General features: G+C 42.2%; 1 protein-coding gene and 1 non-coding gene across 3 annotated transcripts in view; one reads left to right on the forward strand and one right to left on the reverse strand.

Annotated features, from left to right (window-relative positions):
* Nucleotides 1–1671, reverse strand: part of FAM133B (family with sequence similarity 133 member B) — a 34921-nt gene extending 33250 nt beyond the window's left edge. For both annotated transcript variants that reach the window (XM_066354069.1, XM_066354068.1), the window contains exon 1: nucleotides 1532–1671. In XM_066354069.1, the coding sequence (XP_066210166.1) occupies nucleotides 1532–1555 (24 nt within the window). In that variant the 5' untranslated portion in view covers nucleotides 1556–1671. The remainder of the gene's footprint in view (nucleotides 1–1531) is intronic.
* Nucleotides 1672–8946: 7275 nt separating this feature from the next.
* Nucleotides 8947–9053, forward strand: LOC136384317 (U6 spliceosomal RNA). Its single transcript, XR_010747590.1, has one exon. It is a non-coding gene; the product is annotated as a U6 spliceosomal RNA (small nuclear RNA).
* The last annotated feature ends 5698 nt before the right edge of the window (nucleotides 9054–14751 follow it).

Consider the following 14751-nt stretch of genomic DNA (forward strand, 5'->3'; position numbering starts at 1 on the left):
ACATCAAACTTCTTAAGGCTTCTGTTATTAAACTACACCCAAAGCCTAGTTATTTCTAAATATTCAAGGCCCAAGCACATTAAAGAGCCAAAACTCTCAAAGAGCCAAAACACTCTTTAACACTTGAAGCCTACAAATGTTCCAGCAGAACATCATTTCAACTCGATGAGAATCAGGATACAACTCGCTCTGACCTACAGCTAGGGAAGGAGAAAACATTCCTCAACCTGTAATCAACATTCACTATGGTTGTTCCTAAACATCTTTGACTTGTGAAGACTACATAAAGATAAACGTTTTGAAGATGGGAAATGTTATCATTTTATAAAAGCAAAGATCATTCAGCACTCTCCATCCGCCCCCCAAAAAAACTGCGCAAAGGAAATAATCGTTGAGAAAAGCTAGTTCACTCAATTTAGCAGATTATCTTTAATTGCATTTATTTTTTCACTGAGCTGCTCAGTGGTCAAAACTCCGTCGTAGGCAAACCCAGAAACTGTAAGGCTGTCGCGTACGTTTACTGCTAATCTTTTACGTTTGTGGCCCATTCAATCTGATACAAACCAACCAATGAGTAGTCACACAGAATGCCTTCCCATCTCTACCTGTGAAAAGCACCTCTTTTGAATGCCCTCAGAACCTCAAATCTCTATCAGATATCATTTCTTAGTCTATTACTTATGTATCTCATTTACTAGAATAATAACTTTCATGCCAAGCATTCGCCTGTTCCACCTTCCTTTTTGTGGTCTCAAGAAGGCTGAACAGACCAATGATCTCCTTTTATAGAAGAAACTGAGGCTCAGAGATAAACAACTTGTCTTAAGTCACCCAACTCCCTTGGGATCACAACTGACATTCCGAACAATCAACATTGCAAGTTGATGCCCAAGTCAACTATTGAATATATTCACGCCATCCATGCCCCCACGGGGCCTACCAGGTGCCAGGCAGTGCCGGGCGCTGCGGACACCAAACGCTTTGGTCCTGTTTCTCAAACGGGAGCGCGCCTGCGCTGGAACCGGGGCGCCGCGGGGTGCAAGGACTGCGCAGCCAGCCTCCGCCTCCATACCACCCGGTGCAGACGAGAAGCGCGCAGAGGTGGGCTGCGAGGTCCCGAAGAGGGGGTCGAGTCCCCGCGCTCCGACTTCCGACTAACACACTGGAGAAGAGGGGTCTCCCAGAGCTCGTACAGCTCTAAACAAGGGCACTGCCGGCCCCGGTTCAGCAGGGAGGGGGCTAGGGAGCACGACCGACGGCTGCCGCGAGGTGGAGATGGCAGAAGAAAAAGGGGGACAGCGCGGGGAAGAAAGAGAGGGGGAGTGGGCAGCGGGGAGCCCCCTCAAGGCGCCAACGGCGTGCGTGGCGCACGCGCGTGGGGCCGGCGTGGGGGCGGGGAGAGCAGAGTCTCCGGGATCCGGCTCCCAGCGCCGCAGCCGACCCTCAGGCCCGGCCGGGAAGAGCTGGGGGTCCTTCCCTTCTACCGCGGGGCCCCCGCGTCGCCCCATTGTTTTCCCCTACGGCTACTCACCACCCGGTTGTCCCGCTTCCCCATGTTGCCGGGCTGATCGCACAGTCAGACGCCGAGGGAGACCAGGCCAGCGGAGCGGCCAAAACGGGCCCGCACGGGTCCTTCGGTCGACTCCCCCTTCCCGCCCAAAGAGCGGCACCGCGCGGACCGGGCGGCCGCGTCTGGACACAGCGCCACCTATCGCCGCGGAGGAGAGGCCAGCGCCGTCCGTCACCTGTGCTTCCCAGGATTTGCCCAGGGGATTCCAGTTCTTTACCACCCACTAGGGACGGGTGGGCACTGCTCTTCTGTACAGCAGCCCTCACCAAGGCAGCTCACTCCGTTTGGCTTTGCATTGTTTTTGCTGTGGTCCATTTCTGATGCGCTGAAATACTCAAGGGGATTCAAAAATTATTCCAGCACTTATTGTGCGCTTAACGTCGTGCAAATGTTAGGGATAAAGGGATGACCAGGACAGACGTGGGCCTTTACAGAGTCCATCAGGTGGTGAGGAAGAAAACAGGATTGTCGTAGAGGTTGCTAAGGAAATCGCCCTTTAAGTAGAATCCCATTCATCCATCACCCACACACTCATTTCACACTAATTTTTGAACATCTACTTTGTGTAATTCACTAACTAGGTGACTAGAAGCTGGATCCTAGGGCAGGACTCAAAGATGATAAAAATATAATCCCTACCTTCAAGGATCCTGTTTGTAACCTGGTAGGGAAGATAAACCTACACAGGGCCAATTTGACTGCATGGTTTGTTATAATATTGTCAGAACAGAACTAAAACTTCAAGGTGGGTGATGGAGGCTCCAGAGGAGGTATACTTATTAAGTATTTATAGACCTGCATAAAGCTCGGGCGTTCTGGGCCCATCTCAGCACAGGGTCGTTAGACATAACTTACAGTGACTCAATGAGAAGAGTAAAGAAATGCTTTACACATGCTCAGTGGTGGGATTAAAATAATTTAACAACTGGTTCTCTGCCCTAATGACCATTTTAAGTATAAAAAAAAGATATACCGAAAGGTAGTGTGTTATTTCATGCATATAATACTTAAATAAGAATAAAAGAGGTACACAAAACTAGATTATAAGAGTTTTTAAATATTAATGAAAAAATATTAAATACTACCTGACAAAAAACAATAAAACTGTTGTTTAAGATATTTTTAATGACAGCTTGTCACCCCCTGGTTGTTTGGCACTTTTTCTCTTTACATTATGTTTGTTTGCTGCAGTAAACATGAGGGAATTAAAATGTAGTATTTCTTCAAAGGCATAATGAGTTTCATGAAATGAATAAATAAATATTACAAGCGGCCCTGGCAGGTTGGCTCAGCGGTAGAGCGTCGGCCTAGCGTGCGGAGGACCCGGGTTCGATTCCCGGCCAGGGCACACAGGAGAAGCGCCCATTTGCTTCTCCACCCCTCCGCCGCGCTTTCCTCTCTGTCTCTCTCTTCCACTCCCGCAGCCAAGGCTCCATTGGAGCAAAGATGGCCTGGGCGCTGGGGATGGCTCCTCGGCCTCTGCCCCAGGCGCTAGAGTGGCTCTGGTCGCAATATGGCGATGCCCAGGATGGGCAGAGCATCGCCCCCTGGTGGGCAGAGCGCCGCCCCATGGTGGGCGTGCCGGGTGGATCCCGGTCGGGCGCATGCGGGAGTCTGTCTGACTGTCTCTCCCTGTTTCCAGCTTCAGAAAAATGAAAAAATAAAAATAAAATAAATAAATAAATAAATAAATAAATAAATATTACAAGCATAGTTCCGCCAAAATTTTTTCACCTATTGAATATTACACCTATTGAATTTCACCTAATGAATATTACTATGGGTGCTTAGAATACGCTGTTGCACAGATGAATGTTAAAAAAGAGCAAGGAATGTAAATTTGTGATTTTCACATTGGGCAGCTGCCCAGGTGCCCACCTTAGAGAGAACCCTGATTACAAGGTTCGCCGAACTCAACAAAAAGTTAGGTATCGGTTCTGCTGAACTGGTGTGAACCAGCTGAATCCCACTGCTGTACATGCGCAATACACGTGTGAACACATTTTCCTTCTAGCTGTGGACCCACATGCCCTCCCAAATGTCCTAGGCATAATAACCAACTGTTTACACTAATTTTCAGATAAGAAAAACTGAGGCTAAGAGAAACAAAGTTATTTGCCCCAGTCCCACAGCTAGAAAGTGGAGAAGCTGGAGATTCAACACAGGTGTGACAAACTTGAAAGCATGTGCTGTTCTTACATCACACTGGCTTTGGGGGGAGGGAGGTGAAGGAGAAGAAGTAGTATTACAGGTGAACTATGAAGAATTCCCACAGAGGAGCTACGAGGAAAGGACATTCCAACCAGAGGGAACAGCCTGAGGAAAAGGAAAGGTGACGGGGATGAGATGAGGCAGCATAAACGTGGCAGAGGGGCAACACGGGGAAAGGTACATCGGAGCTGGAGGTCAAGGGTTTGAATGCTAAGGGAAGAAGTTTTCATTTATTCTGCAGGCAAAGCTTTTTGAACAAGGGAGTAACATGAGCATTGATAAAAGGCAAAGCTTTAATTAAATAGGGACAATGATAATAATAATACAGTAATAATAATTGAGGGAGGGATTTTCAATTTGAAGAGCATTCAAAGATTTTAACTCAAATGTCATCTTTAACATAAAATCTTAAAAAAACATTAAAGATGGGCTTGGTCTGTATCAAAATTTAATAATAGAGTTGATTGAATTTCACATTTTTTTTCATTGTTGTGTGGGCATTTAAAAATTTTAACAGTAGAGATGCAAAAAACCTTGGGAAATAAGAAGTAAAGGCCTCACTTTTTGCAGATGATATGATCCTAGACACTGAAAACCCCAAAGACTCCACAAAAAGACTACTAGAAACAATAAACCAATACAGTAAGGTCGCAGGATACAAAATTAATATACAAAAGTCCATTGCCTTCTATATGCCAACAATGAAACATCAGAAAACGAACTAAAAAAAACACTCCCCTTCATGGTTGCAACAACAACAACAACAAAATACCTAGGAATAAACATAACAAAGAATGTAGAGGACCTATACAAAGCATTGTTAAGGGAAATCAAAAAAGATACAGTGAAATGGAAAAATATTCCTTGTTCTTGGATAAGAAGAATAAATATAGTCAAAATGACTATATTACCCAAAGTGATATACAAATTTAATGCAATTCCCATCAAAATTCCAATGTCTTTTTTTAAAGAAATGGAACAAAAAATAATCAGGTTTATAGCCAAAGCAATCCTAAGGAAAAAGAATGAAGCTGGGGCATTACAATACCTGACTTCAAATTATAAAGCCACGATAATCAAAACAGCATGGTATTGGCAGAAAAATAGACACTCAGACCAATGGAACAGAATAGAAAACCCAGAAATAAAAACATATCAGCGGTAGAGCATCAGCCTGGCGTGCAGGGGACCAGGGTTCGATTCCCGGCCAGGGCACATAGGAGAAGCGCCCATTTGCTTCTCCACCCCCCCCCCTTCCTCTCTGTCTCTCTCTTCCCCTCCCGCAGCCAAGGCTCCATGGGAGCAAAGATGGCCTGGGCGCTGGGGATGGCTCCTTGGCCTCTGCCCCAGGCGCTAGAGTGGTTCTGGTCGCGGCAGAGCAACGCCCCAGAGGGGCAGAGCATCGCCCCCTGGTGGGCAGAGCGTTGTCCCTGGTGGGCGTGCTGGGTGGATCCCGGTCGGGCGCATGCGGGAGTCTGTCTGACTGTCTCTCCCCATTTCCAGCTTCAGAAAAATACAAAAAAAAACACAAACAAACAAACAAAAAAACCAAAAAACCCATATACATACGGTCAAATAATTTTTGATAAAGGGGCCAGCAACACACAATGGAGAAAAGAAAGCCTCTTCAACAAATGGTGCTGGGAAAACTGGAAAGCCACATGCAAAAGAATGAAAATTGACTACAGTTTGTCCCCTTGTACTAAAATTAATTCAAACTGGATAAAGACCTAAATATAAGACCTGAAACAATAAATTACATAGAAGAAAACATAGGTACTGAACTCTTGGACCTTGGTTATAAAGAGCTCTTTATGAATTTGACTCCAAAGGCAAGGGGAGTGAAGGCAAAGATAAATGAATGGGACTACAACAGACTAAGAAGCTTTTGCACAGCAAGAGAAACTGACAACAAAATAAACAGACAGCCAACTAAATAGGAGATGATATTTTCAAACAACAGCTCAGATAAGGGCCTAATATCCAAAATATACAAAGAACTCATAAAACTCAATAACAAACAAAAAACAATCCAATAAAAAAATGGGAAGAGGACATGAACAGACACTTCTCCCAGGAAGAAATACAAATGGCCAACAGATATATGAAAAGATGCTCATCTTCATTAGCTATTAGAGAAATGCAAATCAAAACTACAATGAGATACCACCTCATACCTGGTTAGATTAGCTATCATCAACAAGACAGGTAATAACAAGTGTTGGAGAGGCTGTGGAGAAAAAGGAACCCTCATCCACTGTTGGTGGGGATGTAAAGTAGTACAACCATTTTGGAAGAAAGTATGGTGGTTCCTCAAAAAATGAAAAATTGAACTACTATATGACCCAGAAATCCCTGTACTCAAAAATCCTGGTACTTAAAGACACATGCAGCCCCATGTTCATTGTAACATTGTTCACAGTGGCCAAGACATGGAAACAACCAAAAAGCCCTTCAATAGATGACTGGATAAAGAAGATGTGCTACATATATACTATGGAATACTACTCAGCCATAAGAAATGATGATTGGATCATTTACAACAACATGGATGGACCTTGATAACATTATACTGAGTGAAATAAGTAAATCAGGAGAAACTAAGATCTATATGATTCAATACATAGGTGGGACATAAAAATGAGACTCAGGGACATGGACAAGAGTGCTGTGGTTACAGGGCAGGGGGATGAGAAGGAAGGGTAGGGGAAGGGAGGGGAACAAAGAAAACCAGATAGAAGGTGACAGAGGACATTTTGACTTGGGTGATGGGTATGCAACATAATCAAATGTCAAAATAACCTGGAGATGTTTTATATGAACCTATGTATCCTGATTGACCTATGTCACCTCATTAAAATTAATAATAAAAAAAAGGAAAAAAAAAAAGAGATGCAAAAAACTAATCCACAAACCCAAGCATCTGTTCTTTGGGTGGGTACATACCTAGACTGGAGATGGAAGTACAGCACTTTCATGTTTGAAGAGATAGCCATTTTTATCATTCAACTTCGTTAACCAAAAGAACAAAAGACAGGAAACAAGTAAAATATCCATTACAAGGGGACTGGTTAAATAAAGTATGGTACAACCATTCAATGACAAATTATGCAGGCATTTAGAAAGTGTACAGCTGTATATGTTGAGATGGAAAAATGGCCACTTTAAGAGAGAGAATTATAGGACACTATATAGAATATGAGAACATGTGCATTAACAATAGGATATATTGGTTGAACTACATGAAATTGTTGATATCCAGCAATCTCTAACCTATAAGAATGAAAATTTCATAAGGTTCATTGTTACATGTATATGCTTGAATATGTCCAGAAATTGTTCTCAAACATTTACACAATAAACTCTTAGTGCTGCTTACTTCATTATAGTACTAGTGAGTTGAGGAGGGAGCCTAGGAATTTTTATTTTTCACCATATCCCCTTCTCTTCTGAGTTATTTTATTTTATGAAAGATTGCTCAGCTAATCAACTCCCCTTTCTCTGACTCTACATTCTCTGTGTAACTTCTGGATGTAATTTTTCCTACACAGACAATAATGACCAGTGAACAGGATTATCTTGTGCTTTTGACAGGTATATTTCTCACTGTAAAAGATATAAAGAAGATTTTTTTAAAAACAGAATTTGAATTATAAAACTCAAGCAGCAATTCACTTTAATAAACCCCTGATTCAGTACTATTAATGGTTGAAGGCAATGGAAGTTACCAAGTGAAATGACTCAGAAAGGAAAATTCCTGATATTCATGAGAGTTTCAACTGAATCAATGTGTAATAGTTTTACTATAATTCTCCCCTTGTTCCATTCCTGCTGACGTGACTCACAAGCTATAAAAACTTTTGGCCAATTATTTCAGGTTGGCTTTTGTTAGCATTCAAAGAGAATGCCTTTAATTAAAAAAAAAAAATTACAGTTCTACTGAAGTATAGTTTACAAAAAATAAAATTTTTCATTTTAAAATGTACAGTTTGATGAGTTTTTGACAAATGTAAAATCATGTAACCATCACTAAAATCAAGATAGAAAATATTTTCATTTTTCTAAAAAAATTCCCTTGCGTCTCTTTGCAGTTAATCCCCTTTTCTGTCTTCTAGTCCTTGGACACTGCTGATCTCTTTTTTGTCCCTATGATTTTGTTTTTTCTAGAATTTAAATTCCATATAAATGGAATCAAATAGGAGGTAGCCTTTTGTGTCTGACTTCTTTCACTTACAACACCTTTGAGGTTCACTGATGTTGTGTATATCAACAGTTTTTCCCTTTTATGGCTAAGTAGTATTCCATTGTATTTATAAACAACAATTTGCTTATTCATTGACCTCTTGATGGACATTCGGCTGGTTTCCAGTTTTTTGCCTATTAGAAATAAAGCTGCCCTGACCTGTGGTGGCGCAGTGGATAAAGCATTGACCTGGAAATGCTGAGGTCGCCGGTTCGAAACCCTGGGCTTGCCTGGTCAAGGCACATATGGGAGTTGATGCTTCCAGCTCCTCCCCCCTTCTCTCTCTCTCTCCCCCCTCTGTCTCTCTCTCTCTCTCTCTCTCTCTCTCTCTCTCTCTCCTCTCTAAAAATGAATAAATAAAAAATAAAAAAATTAAAAAAAAGTAACAATCATTAAAAAAAAAAAAAGAAATAAAGCTGCTATGAACATTCATATATGTGTTTGTATATACATGGTACCATTTCTTTCCAGTTAAGTGCCTAGCATACATTTACATTGAATTGTAAATGTATTAAACTGTAGAAACATTGAATTGAATTGAATTGAAAGTATATATTTAACTTCCCAGCTGTTTGAGAAGTGGCTGTATCATTTTGCATTACTGGGATCAATGGTGAGAGTTTCAGTTGTTCCACATGTCCACCAATACTTGGTGTGAAATTTGAACATTTTATCCATTCTAGTAGGTGTGTAGTGATATCCCATTGTGGTTTTAATTTACATCTCCTTAATGACTGATGCAGTTTATCTTTTCAGATTTTTGTTTTATTTATCTTCTTTGGTGAAGTGTCATTTCAAATCTTTTTCCCATTTAAGAAAATGGAGTATTTGTCTGAATACCAATACTTTGCCGGAATATGTTTTGCAATCTTTTCCTCCCAATATGTGGTTTGCCTTTTTATTTTCTTAAGAATGTCTTTTAGTGCTCGCTTCAGCAGCACATATACTAAAATTGGAACGATACAGAGAAGATTAGCATGGCCCCTGTGCAAGGATGACACGCAAATTCGTGAAGCGTTCCATAAAAAAAAAAGAAAAAAAAGAATGTCTTTTAGCCTGACCTGTGGTGGTGCAGCGGATAAAGCATCAACTTGGAACGCTGAGGAAACAGGTTTGAAACCCTGGGCTTACCTGGTCAAGGCACATAAATGAAGCAACTACAAAGCAATTAGGAATTGATGCTTTCCACTCCCCCCACCCTTTCTCTTTCCTCTCTTTAAAATCAATAAATAAGATTTCAAAAAAAACATCTTTCAAAGAGTTGAAGTTCTAAATTTTGATGAAGTGCCATTTATCAGTATTTTCTATTTTGTGTCTTCTTTTTTTTGACAGAGCGAGAGAGAGAGACAGGGACAGACAGGAAGGGAGAAAGATGAGAAGCATCAATTCTTCGTTGAGGTACCTTAGTTGTTCATTGATTGCTTTATCATATGTACTTTGACTGAGGGTCTACAGCAGAGGAAGTGACCTTCGCTCAAGCCAGAAACCTTGGGTTTCAAGCCAGTGACCTTTGGGCTCAAGCCAGCAACCATGGGGTCATCTCTGTGATCCCATGCTCAAGTCAGCGACCCTGCCCTCAAGCTGGTGAGCCCATGCTCAAGCCGGATGAGCCCGTGCTCAGACCGGCGACCTCGGGGTTTCAAACCTGGGTCCTCTGCATCCCAGTCCAACGCTTTATCCACTGCGCTACCGCCTAGTCAAGCTATTTTGTGTCTTCTCTAAGAAAATTTTGCCTAAACCAAAGTAAAAATATTTGCTCTCATGTTTTCTTATGTTGTGAGATAAAGATCAACATTCATTTTTTTTTTATTAATTTTTATTTTATTTTATTTATTCATTTTAGAAAGGAGAGAGAGAGAGAGAGAGAGAGAGAGAGAGGAGACAGAGAGAGAGAAGGGGGAGGAGCAGGAAGCATCAACTCCCATATGTGCCTTGACCAGGCAAGCCCAGGGTTTCGAACTGGCAACCTCAGCATTTCCAGGTCGACGCTTTATCCACTGCGCCACCACAGGTCAGGCCATTCATTTTTTTTCTCATATGGATATCCAACTTCTCCAGAAACATTAATTGAAAAGATTGTCCTTTCCCATTGAGTGACTATATTATTTTGCTAGAGTTGCCACAACAAAGTACCACACACTGAATGGCTTAAGCAACAGAAATTTATTTTCTCACAGTTCTGGAGGCTAAAAGTCCAAGATCAAGGTGTAAGCTGGGCCAGGATCTCTGTAAAGGCTGTAGGTAAGAATGTCTCTTTGTTTCTTTTGACTTTCTGTGGCCCCAGGCATTCTTTGATGTGATTGAATGATTGTTTCATATAGTGAAAATTGGGAGTAGGGTGGGGGAGAAATACCTACTAATAGAGGACTAGTTATGTAAATTATAGTATATTTATACAATGGCATGCTATATAGCTAAAACAGATGGTGATGTGTTTATTACTATGTAAAGTAATAAACAAATATTTCCCAAAGCACACTTATTAAATGGGGTATGCAGCCTGTCTCCAAGGGAAAATTATAGTCACATAGCTTGCACGTACCTATGTAAAGTTATGTATCTAAAACTCATCAAAATGTGATTTGATCAACATGGTGAGATTTCAAGTAATAATTTTTTTTTGTAGTTTTGTATTAACTACTTTATGGTGACAGTTACATATGAATTGTCTAGTCACTGGAAACTCATTCCCTCATTCATTCAACACAAACTGAACTTCTCTGTTCGAGGCACCTCTAGACCCTAGAGCAGCAATTGTATTTCTTTCTTATGTGTTATGTGCGATCTTATTCCAGAACTGTTTGGAGCTGACCACACCATTTGCTTCTCACTGGGAGATAGGAATGACCTGATGAAATAAGTTTGTACGAAATATTCCAGAATGCCTGGCACTTGGGGGTTCACTGAATTGCTTGAGAGTACCATTTTTTGCTGCACCCATAGTTAACTGTATCATAATGAAATTCAACAAAGGTCTATTACCATCGACCATCACAATCAAACCAATGCATCTTGACACTTCTGCCTATAAGATATCTTTGAGAGTTGAGGCCAGTAGTAGATGCTCAGTGAATATGAGTAAACTGACTTTCCTTAGCAGTTTTCTGAATACACTGTTAGAACGAAGTCAGTTTCCAATGGGAATAAGTCCTGGAGACCACAGGAGGTTCAGCATGCAGAACAAGGGTCCCATTTCAAATGCTAATGTCTCCTCTTGGCTGAGAGAGTGCTTCTCAAAATTTTGTACAGGAGAGTGAATTGTATCAAGGGGGATCTGGTGGCATAGATCTGTGCAGTTATTAAAGTCATAAAATGTCTTTGAAGTCAGTTATATTTTTTTAAATTTGCATTCTATTCCATACCTTTTTTTAAATGTATTTGAAAAATAGCATTTCTTTAATAAGAAACATTATTCTCCTTTAGGTAAAATTGATGCTTGAGGAAGGTCGACCTTGTTTATCTAGCTTTGTATTCTCTCCTTTATACCCAGGTTTCTGGGAATCCCAATTTGAAAATTGCAGGCTCGGCTATTTTTGTTCTTATCTACACTTAAACAAAGACACAATTTTTTTTAGACTTAGCTCTTCACTAGCTTGAACTTACAGTGCAGAGCAAGGGCCCCAAGCTGCAGTGCAGAGGAAAGGCAGCTGTATTCGGATTTTTGCTGCAATTAATAGAAATTTACTTGAGCTACATAAATTGAAAAAGAAAAAATAAACTGGAGGCAGACTTCATTGTGAGGATGTGGAGTTGAAGAGCACAAGGAACAGGAACCAGAAGGTTGTCTGGATTCAATCTCTGCACATTTCCTTCTCTCCAGATTGGCTCCCCATGATCCTCTGTACCCATGACAGGAAATGTGGCCACCTTCAGACCTGAATTTACAGGTAGCAGTTCCAGCCACATTAAGAGATTCAGTCTCTTGGTGCCACATCCCATGGGATGCTCTGGTTGTTACATCTGCTGTGTCTAGGAAAATGGTGTTTGCTGAACAAATATGGCCCATCCACCATGAGTTCATGCCTAGAGAACAAGGAAGTGTAAACTGGGCTGACATCGCAAAGGGCAAAATCAGTGCAAAGGGCCCTGGCTGGTTGGCTCAGTGGTAGAGCATCGGCCTGGCGTGCAGGAGTCCCGGGTTCGATTTCCGGCCAGGGCTCACAGGAGAAGCGCCCATCTGCTTCTCCACCCCTCCCCCTCTCCTTCCTCTCTGTCTCTCTCTTCCCCTCCCGCAGCCAAGCCTCCATTGGAGCAAAGTTTGCCTGGGCTCTGAGGATGGCTCTGTGGCCTCTGCCTCAGGCGCTAGAATGGCTCTGATTGTGGCAGAGCGACGCCCCAGATGGGCAGAGCATCGCCCCCTGGTGGGTGTGCCTGGTGGATCCCAGTTGGGCGCATGCATGTGGGATTCTGGGTCTGTCTGACTGCCTCCCCGTTTCCAACTTAAGAAAAATACAAAAACAAACAAAATCAGTGCAAAGGCTGTTAATGGAATGAGGTTCAACGTGAGCAGAGCAGAGATGCCTAGAGGATCGTTTTGTACACTGTATTGAAAAAAGTAGTCCAGTCCAATCTGGTTGTAGATGCCTATGGATTGTAAACAACTATAACTATGACTGACCTCTTAATAAATTACAAACTTTAAATTTCATAGTAAAGAGCAAATGCTTGACTTCCTGTATTATCCCTCTTGAATATTTCTTTTGTGTGTGACAGAGACAGAGAGAGAAACCGATAGGGACAGACAGGAAGAGAGATGAGAAGCATCAATTCTTCGTTGAGGCATCTTAGTTGTTCATTGATTGCCGTCTCATAGGTGCCTTGAAGGGGGTGGGGGTGAGGTGGGGGGGCTACAGCAGATGGAGTGACCCCTTGCTCAAGCCAGAGACCTTGGGCTCAAGCTGGTGAGCCTTGCTCAAACCAGATGACTCCGCCCTCAAGTTTCTAACCTGGTTCCTCTGCATCCCAGTCCGAGGCTCTACCCACTGTGCCACCGCCTGGTCAAGCTGAGTATTTCATGTAGTTAAAATTTTTTTTTTCCATAGAGGAAGAGAGAAGGATGGAGATGTCTATGTGTTGTTCCACTTATGATGTTCATTGGTTTTTGCTTGTAGTATGCCCTGACCAGAGAATCAACCTCACAACTTTGGTGTATCAGGACAACGCTCTAACCAACTGAGCCACTGGGCCAGGACTTTCGTGTAGTTTTTAAAATTTAGATGAAATTTAGGGTCTGTTAAAAATAACCAAGGCAACTGTGTAATTCCATACATAGAGGGGACACAAAATTAAGACTCATGGACAGAAATAGGAAACGAGGTGAATTTAACAGTGAGTGCACCGGGTGCGCACCCTGGGCCCCAACTTCTGAAGGGCCCCGCAAAATCCAAACTTTACACTTCTTTCTAGTGTAAGGGGCCCAATATTTTCTTCAGTGCTTGGGGCCTCAACTGACCTTAATCCACCTCTGAATAAGAGTGTAGTGGTTACTAGGGGGAGGGGGAAGGGCAGAGAGGGAAGGGGTGGGGGAGGCGGGGGAGGGACATAAAGAGAAACAAATATAATGTGACAGAGGATGATTTGATTTTGGGTGATATACAACATAATCAACTGTCCAAATAATGTGGAGATGTTTGCTCAAAACCTATGTACTCTAGTTGACCAATGTCACCCTGTTAAAATTAATCGTCTAAAATTAAAATAAAATATAACCGAGGCAAGTTCCAATGAGAGAATTCCCAGGGAATTCTGGAGGACTGATGTAAAAATGCCTGGTATTGTACACAAAGGGGGGAATGCATGTATCAGACAGCAACTATTAGTTTGTGGTGTGGAATCTAGGAACTGCTGGGTCTGTCTGCACCTGGGATATATGTGGCTGAACAAAAATGGGCCAAAATAAACAGAAATGATCGCCCTCTTAAAACTCGTCAGTGGCCCCACACTCCTTTATACGGCATATGGAACCCTTCGGAACATCCCTTCTGGGCTCCTTCATACACCGCCCCCACCTTTACTAATTGTTTTCAAACATTAAGTCATGGGTCTCTTAGTGGGGTTGTGAAATCAGTTTGGTGGGTTGCCACCAGTATTTTCAAAGAGCGGAGACAATAAAACAGAAAAGAGAACACATGTGGGACAAGGCAACATTCTGTGAAATTCAAGTCCCTGATACATGGACACGCGTGCCCGTGTGTATGTCCCAGACCACGCTGTCAGATTACACTTTTCTCTCTGGGTTATGATCCAGACATCTGCCGGCTACTGCTTCCCGGGGGGGGGGGGCTTGTCTCCAGTCCTGCCGCCGCCCTTTCAGGACCGTGTGCCTCTGCGCTCACAACGTAGTCTCCCTGGTAGGACCGGCAGACGTGGACTTGTTTTTGTGAGTCCGCTCAAGCATCATTTCTGATAGGAATCCTGGCTCATGTCCAGGTGATCAGCCATTGGTTCCACAAACCCTTCACAGACTCTGTAAGCTCAGGACTGCCCATGCCTTACTCATTTTGAGTTTTCAGTGGTTAGTAGGGTCAACTCATAAAAGCCTATTCGATATCTGCTACTGAAGCTCTAAATTCAGGAAGCTATTTACTTTTTAAAGACACTTGAAGCTTGAAAAGTAGCCTCTTTAAAACATATTCTGCTAAAACTTATGTTATCACATGTTACTTTACTTCTGGCAATTATATTCACTTGACATTAATAGTAAACAAAAAAACAACTAGGACAATAA

This window comes from Saccopteryx leptura, chromosome 12 (genome assembly GCF_036850995.1).
Source record: "Saccopteryx leptura isolate mSacLep1 chromosome 12, mSacLep1_pri_phased_curated, whole genome shotgun sequence".
NCBI classification, from domain to species: domain Eukaryota; kingdom Metazoa; phylum Chordata; class Mammalia; order Chiroptera; family Emballonuridae; genus Saccopteryx; species Saccopteryx leptura.